The 8,160-nt window shown below is 33.4% G+C and overlaps 1 protein-coding gene across 1 annotated transcript; it reads left to right on the top strand.

Annotated features, from left to right (window-relative positions):
- The first annotated feature begins 4,137 nt into the window (after positions 1–4,137).
- On the top strand, positions 4,138–6,173 carry LOC149185260 (cyclin-U2-1-like). The gene is made up of 2 exons (XM_089419066.1): positions 4,138–4,562; positions 5,094–6,173. Exons 1-2 carry the CDS (start codon positions 4,144–4,146, stop codon positions 5,398–5,400), a joined length of 726 nt encoding a protein of 241 aa, XP_089275192.1. The 5' UTR covers positions 4,138–4,143; the 3' UTR covers positions 5,401–6,173.
- Positions 6,174–8,160: the final 1,987 nt, after the last annotated feature.

The following is an 8,160-nucleotide window of genomic DNA, read 5'->3' as shown; positions in this document are numbered from 1 at the left end:
CACCATGTTCTAAGGCGAAATCAGGTAGATTCCAACAAGCAAGAAGTTCAGCATAATTGTTTGAACCAACACCCAATCCCATAGAGGCATGAAAATATGAAGTGTTTGAGAGGAAAAGGTTAAAACTGTGAAAGCTATAAAAATATGAAGAGCATGATCGCAATCTCTTGCGATCAAATCATGAAATCTATCTGAATGTTGGATCAAAGTAGTGACTATGAGTAGATGTGGACACTCTGCCCTCATGGAATTTTGATATGCACTAATAATCTTGATCCAGAGAAAGAGCCTCTTTGGAGAGACCATCTACACACTAGTTTAGCTCCTTATAAATATGATGACAAGAGAAAAACGAGAACATATTTTTCAACCTCAGAATCTAATCTAGAATAGGAGCTAATTAATAATTTCTACAAGGTTTTGAACCAGAATTGACCACAAGTTTTGAATCACCATATACTTGTAGATGAGAAACACCCTATTCTAAGGCGAAAGCAAGTAGATTCTGACAAGCAAGAAGTTCAACATAATTGTTTGACCCAACACCCAATCGCAAAAAGGCATGAAAATATGAAGTGTTTGAGAGGAAAAGGTTAAAACTGCCCCCGCCTCTATCACCCGAATTAACTGAAGCATCGTCAAAAAATGCCCAAAATTTTGTCATGTTAGGGTGCACATCAGTAATAACATGAACCCTTTGAGAGTCTTTGTCTTGTGGAAAGTGATTAAATATGGCCAATACTTCAATTGTTATAGACTTTGGAGAAGAAACATGATCTTGAAAGATGGCTCGGTTCCAAACAATCCAAATTCCCTAGTGGATTATAAGAGGAAGAGATTTAATAGTGCGAGAGGATGCAAGTGATAGCTAGTGAATCCATGTAGATCAATAGAAGGGCCTTTCTAGGGACCGATTTGTGCCTCCACATTTCTACAATGATCCCAAATTTTCTGAGTGAAAGAACAATTCAAAAAAAAGGTGATAAATAGATTCTCCATTGGCCTAACAAAGAGCACACCAGCCAGGACCAACATAGTAACACCTTTGAAGAACTTCCCATGTTGGGACCTTCCTATTCAAAATACACCACTTAAGAATCATTGCCTTTGGGGTGGATTTTGATTTCCACACAATTTTCCACCACCATTGTGTGACATTGGGAAGTTGTTCAGATGAAATAAAAATGCAACCAACTTTTGGTGTATTTATATGTTTTTTGCACCAGCCCAAACAATTTCATCATCCCTATCTGTGATACGAACATGACCAACCTTTAAGGCATTGATATAAATATTCCATTGTTCAATGAAGTGTGTAGGAATGCCCAGATCGAGCTCTGATTTCCACCCCTAACACCATATGGATGTAGTGGTTTGGTTTAGAATTCGTGCGAGTTTTGAAATCCCATGGTCACAAAGAAAATCAATTAAAGGTGTTGGGAGGATATGATCACAATGAGAGCCTGATCATGGGTAAATTCATAGACAAACCTGAAGACCCAAACCGACCCGCCAGACAAGATCACTGCAAATAGTTTTAAAAATATTCAATAAATCTCTCTCAATTACATATTTTGACGAGGTTTATCTTATCGTCACACCCAATCCTCCACTGTAAGGGGGGTCATATATATTTGTCAATAACAACCATGGTCCAAAGACTCTAAGTAGTGAGAAGATGTGAGCCACATGTACTTTCAAGAGCATGAGAAAAATGGAAAATGTTCTTTAGATCCAAACCGTTGAATGCCTTTGGATTTTCTATTCTTTCCCACCACACCCAGGGGAGAGTGGTCTAATTAAAACCATACCATAAAATTTTATAGCAAACCCTCCTTATGTGCTCTAAAACTCCTTTAGCAATCCAAGTGAGAAAAGACCAATAAACAAGAAACAAATACTATTTTTATTATTATTAAAAGATTATTTATAAATAATAAAATTTCAAAAACCTAAAATATAATTGTAATTTTTTTATAGTTTATATGTTATTATTAAAAAGATAAACATTATGTCTATTTGTAATATATTTATTCAAAATAAAGGATGGAAATCAATACTTTATAATCTAGTCAAAATAAAAGATTGATATCTAAAGAAATGGATGGGATAAAGAAAAATTAACGAAAAAATTAACATAAAATATCATTAATTATATAAACATCGGCATGAAAGAAAATAATAGAAAAGTTAAGCAAACCCTACTAAAAATATTCCATAAACAAAAACCACCAACCCAATAATTATATACACAAAGACCCAATAATTATATATAGAAAATAATATAATTTCTTTAAGAAAATAAATATGTACAGTTCATATAATTTGTCTATATTCCAAATTCTATATCTTTCTTACAAATAAAAAGAAATAAAAACTGAAATACATATAATACTACATTGTACTATATACAAACCAATAAAACAAAAACATTTAATATATATAAGCCTAATAAAACAAAAACATTTAATATATAAAAATCTAAATAATTTTTTGAATTTGTAAAAAATATTTTATTAAAAATATTATTTTAAATAATTACAAATCAATTATATATTTAATATAATAGTTTTGATTTTAGTTTCCCATATGAAATATATATGTTTGTTTGGTTAAACTAAAAAATTATGAAAAAACTATGATTTTAAAAATTACTTTATTTTTTTACTTTTTTTAAATGCCTCTATCTTAACAACTTTGCAAAACAACAAAAGCTATGGTTTAAACCATTACCATAAAAGCATGGTTAATTTTTTTTTCTCACCTGGACAACTCTGCAAAACAAAAATACTAATGAAAAAAATGAAATTTGAAACTCCCGACTCATATTAAATTTACAGTAATTTTTCCTATTAATTTTGATTGAAATAAGGTAATAATTTCTTAGAATTGTAAGTTTTAGTGATATAATTTGCACTAAAAATTATTTAAGATATTGAATCTATTTATACATTAGAAATTACAATTTAAATTCATAAATTTAAACAATATATATGACACTAGGAAATATCAAATTTTGATATATTTTTTTGTCCATTCTGTTTGTGGTCATAGTACAGGTTTTTGGGTTTATAAATTCACTTTTAGTTAATTTTTTTAATATGATAGACTAAATATGAATGACAAAACTAATCTAATAGAAGACATACTAGTTTTTGAGGGTACTAAATCCATATATACAGTAAAAAAACCAGTTTAGACAACACAAATCAAGATTTGGCCACACTAAATTCCTACCAAAAATTCCAAAAAATCACACTTAAAAATTACTCCATAATAATTTATAATACATAACCAAAAATTTATTGGTAAAAAAAACAACCGTATCTCGTATCTCTATATGTATATGTAGTGAGAAAAAAAAATCATACAAAAATATAACTACTTCACACTATAATGACCTGTGTGTTTTTTTCCTTGTGAAAAAACAACATATTCATAAATTCGCCAAAAACTTATATCGTCCCAATTCCAATGGAAAAGACAAAAACGTCTGCTCCAAATTTATGTGTGCACTTTCATTAAAAACTGATGTTTAACACCAGCTGTTGTTGGGTCAGCAGCAGCTTTGAAGTACGAAATGGCCCTCCGTGGACGGAACGATTAGGGGTTTTACTTTACATTAACCGCTGCTTCCTTCTCCCTTTCGTTCCTTCAAATCTGTTTGCCCCGATTGGAATCATCCAATCACTCTCATTTTTTTTTGGCATTCGCCAACTGATCAGATCGTACCGGTATGGGTCCTCCAGCTTGCAGCTTTTAGCTCTATATTTTAAACCCTTCAAATCTTGGAAACTGCAATCAACTCATTTGATTAGTACCAATTCACGTGCACATTGGGTCGCCATTGAAGCCCCGGTACGGTTTGTTTGGTAATGGTGTCAAATTTATCAGAACAGTGAGATGTTTGGCCCAGGGATTCGCTAAAAAGTTGTCCTGATACCTGCGTTGAGAAAGGGAAGACCCCACTCTTCATTATCTCTCCAATTACCCATTACGCTTCTTATCTACCTATAAATACTCCTTTCACAACTTCCCTTCCTCCAACCATAATTGGCTTCCTTGTTCGTCAGATACAACTCTTGCTTAGGGTCTAGTGTTTTTTTTGCATTGAATTGATTGAAAGTTCTGAAAAAAACCCAAATGGCTTTAGATATGATAGAAACCTATTCAGAGTCAGACCTGTCTTCTGTCTGTTCATCTGATCTATACAGTTCAGAGGGTGAAGATGGGTCAAGTCCCCTGATTCTCTCTGTACTAGCTTCTTTGCTTGAAAGAATAGTGAACAGAAATGAGAGGCTGTTATTTTCTTCAGGGATTAAAAAATTCTCAAGAGAAGACCTCTGTGTTTTCTCTGCAAGTCAAATACCTGCCATGAGCATACAGAGGTATTTGGAAAGGATCTTCAAATATGCACACTGCAGCCCTTCTGTGTTCGTTGTAGCTTATGCTTATATAGATCGCCTTATGCTCAACCATTCCGGGTTTCGCTTAACGTCACTTAATGTGCACAGGCTTCTCATCACCAGTGTCATGGTTGCTACTAAGTTTCTTGATGACTTGTAAGTTCTCTGTTCAGTTTAAATAAGAAGATTTTAAATCGTTTACTGTTCAGATTGCCTTCTAAACAAGTAATTATGCATGTAAGGCATTAAGGGTGTTTCAGAATTCAATAGTATAGATAGTTATTATAGGCTTGCCAGCAGTATGAGGTTTTTGGAAATAAAATGTTTTCAAGTTTTTGGACACTCCAACCATCATTTGCTTATTATATAAGATGGGTTACTTGTTTAAAAGATTTAACAGGATGGATGTTTGTGGACATAAGGAAAATAATTTTGAGAAAAGATGTTAAAATGTTTGATCCCTAAAAATTAACCTGACCTGATATTGATAACAGAGTGACAGTATTGAGGAAATTATATTAATATAGTGTGACAGTATTGAGGAATATTATATTAATAACAGAGAGACAGCATTGATAGCAGAAAGTCAGCTGAGCTATAGAAACATTTTTGCGCAAATATTATTGTTAACTTTTTCTTACTGGTTTTTGAGTTAAGTTGCTAAGATCTTTTATGCCATGGATGCAGACATTACAGGAATGCATACTATGCAAAAGTGGGAGGCTTAACAACTGAAGAAATCAACAGTCTAGAGATTGAATTTCTCTTCATGCAGCGATTCCGATTGCAGGTGACTGTTAGTGTTTTCCAGAGCTACTGCTCACATCTTGAAAGAGAGATTGCATTGGGCGGAGGGTTCCAAATAGAGAGAACACTCCTCTGCTTATCCAGATCTCCATCAACAAGAGGCAATATCGAGGAAGTCAAATCATGTAGGCAAGACAAGTCCAAGAAGCAGAGAGTGGCCACCACTTATAGCTATGCTGGATGCTGAACTTGATTTTCAGAGCTATCCAATTGTTTAAAACCCATTGAAACAAAACAAATTATTTCTGATTCTCCTTCCACTGTTTTGATAGCCAGTCAGCTACCATTCCCATTGTACATAAGATGAGAGGGCTCAATTTAGATTGTATTGTAAGATATGTCTGACAGGGGATAATTAGCGTTCAGATGAATTCAGACAATGTGCCTGGAAACAGTATCTATGATAACTAGATAATCCACCGCAAGAAACCAAGTAGGGTTAAACTTCATTGGGGCTGAAGGCTTAATTCCACGACTATCAGAGCTCCCCCTTGAACGGTGAACCAATCCAGGATTGCACCCTCCAAGGATCGACCATCGAATAGCTTGAGGGCTGCACATCGAATAGATGAACGTCTTCAATCATACAGCTGAAAAAATCTTCATGGGTAAAGTTAAGATCAGTATCAGGAAGTTTGTTGGCATAAGGGCCATATAAATTGTTGACTTACAGTCCAGAGCCTCCAGATTTACAATTATGTCAAAACCAATCAGTTCTGAAGAGAGAAGCTTAAGGATGGGCTGCATTGAGAGAAATGAAATCCCACTGCTTCAACCATGTAGACATAGTCTCTATAGCTTTGGTGATGGAGCACATGGTTTTCTTGAACCATGAACACATCTGGAGAAGCTCGAGGACTTAATTTTGGGCACCCCCAAACCCCTAACATTGAAAGAAAGGCAAATCACGGAGTACCCTTTACTCAGGCATCCCTTGTTCGAAGGGCCTACAAAACTGTAGCTTGTTTGTCTACAAAGTTGTAGCTTTTTTTTTTCAGATGAAAAAAGCGATATATTCATCATGTGTAGAATTCACATATTCTTGTCTGCCACTTGGCAATTGATAAGTGTGATTAGAGGATAAATGTGATTGGCCTTTATCCTCGATTGGTTTGCAGTAGATTATAATAATGCGATAACATTTGACCACAAGCTGCTTAAAACAAATCACAGAATGTTAGGGAAAATAAAAATTGTAATGAGTACAAGGTAGAGGGACCGAACAAAACATTTGTTTAAATACAAACTGCAACGTGCAGGTTTAATAATAGATTATTGAGTATAGAAATTAAGAAAGCAATAAACTTGTAACGGTGAAGTTGTGTTAGTACGACAAAACATGATCTTGTCATATCTACACATAAATGACATCGTTAGAACGTGGAGGTCATCGTTGCTGGAGATTTCAAATATGCTGATGTCGTCCATGGATTGTTTTATGTCTGAAAATTGCTCCACTGGCTGAATCTATGATCTGTCTAACGCTGCCCAATCTTAGAAGTATTGGAGTAAGTGAGAAATGATGCTTATGACCTTAGTTTGTCTTTTGCATGTGGATTTATTCAATAATAATTTCAGAGAATTTTACACTATAAAATATTTATATTTATGTTTAATTGGAATGAATAAGGTGAAATTTTACTTTTATAAAATAATTATAATTATTAGAAGATATGATTTTATATAACAACCGTAGTACAAATGGAAAGGGTCAATTATAATTTTTGTAGCTGAGGTTGAAATGATAACTATCAACTAACAAACAATTGTTTCCTCATCTTTTTTATAGTGAAAGTTTTGGGGAATTAGAAGTTTCCAAATAGGGAGTTCTGATATGAAAAGTAAAATTAATGCTTCTTTGATGAATAAGTAGTCCACATACAAATTATATAAAATATCTCCAACAATTTTGAATTTTTTAACTGAGTTTCGAGACTTTCCAAACATTTTATGAAAATTGATTTCCTTGCTATAAAGTTCATTGAGAATTTTCTAGTAGTAAATTATATCATGTAAATTTAGTTAGTATGTGAAAATTGTGCTTTCTATAAATTCATTATTACTTTATCGACTTTAGTACCATGTGAAGCCATGTAAGACTTGCAAATGTGGATCCAGAAACACATGGATTTCCAAAGAAGATCTCAAAAGCATTAAGAACCCTAATCCCAATGACCAAGAAATGGTAATAAAATACCTAGCTAAAAGTGTGGGAAAAGATTCAACTTTGATTGTAGGGATTTTATGCTCCATAGCAACACAATCGCTAAGACAAATAGATAGATTGCAAATTAGAGAAGAAAGAACTATCTATAGGGGATTGAAACATACTATAGTGTCTCATAGGTCCATAGTGGACTTGGTTCAAATTCTATATTTGCATTGTACCATTGTGATAGCTATGTATGAAGAAAGCAGACATGCTTCATTTGTTGAAATATTTTCCACACAAAATTTCTCTAGGGTGAATGTTGTGCTCATGGTATTCCATTAGGTTTTTTTGATATTGTAATTATGTTCATATTTTATAGTGTTTTAAGAATTCATGTGGTGTATTTTATTTTAACTAAAGTAATCAAAAATAAAAGAATAGTCATGTAATCAAGCAAAGACCCATCTCTAGAAATATGCAAATATTCAAGGAATTTAGATAGCATATCTAGAAAGATCCACCTTGATCTGCATTGAACCACCGTAGACACATCTCTACATTGAGCCACATTACATTAGGTCACCTTGATAGTTGATTGACAATGATGGATAGATTGGATGACCTTAAGAATTTCTAAATGTATGTGACTTAAAATTGGTAAACATTGTTTGACTATAGGACGAACTCTAAAACCCATCTCCACTCCTTTATGCACTAGTTCTCTCTCCCTATCAATAAAATGAACAAGGGTGGCTAAAATTGGTATGGGAGAACCTTGTCATCAAAGACTAGGAA

This window comes from Pinus tabuliformis, chromosome 3_2, assembly GCF_031772625.1.
Source record: "Pinus tabuliformis cultivar Carrire ecotype Pingquan chromosome 3_2, CPIR1, whole genome shotgun sequence".
Classification (NCBI taxonomy): Eukaryota; Viridiplantae; Streptophyta; class Pinopsida; order Pinales; family Pinaceae; genus Pinus; species Pinus tabuliformis.
The sequence above is the reverse complement of the archived record's forward strand: the minus strand, read 5'-3'. Positions and strand labels throughout refer to the sequence as shown.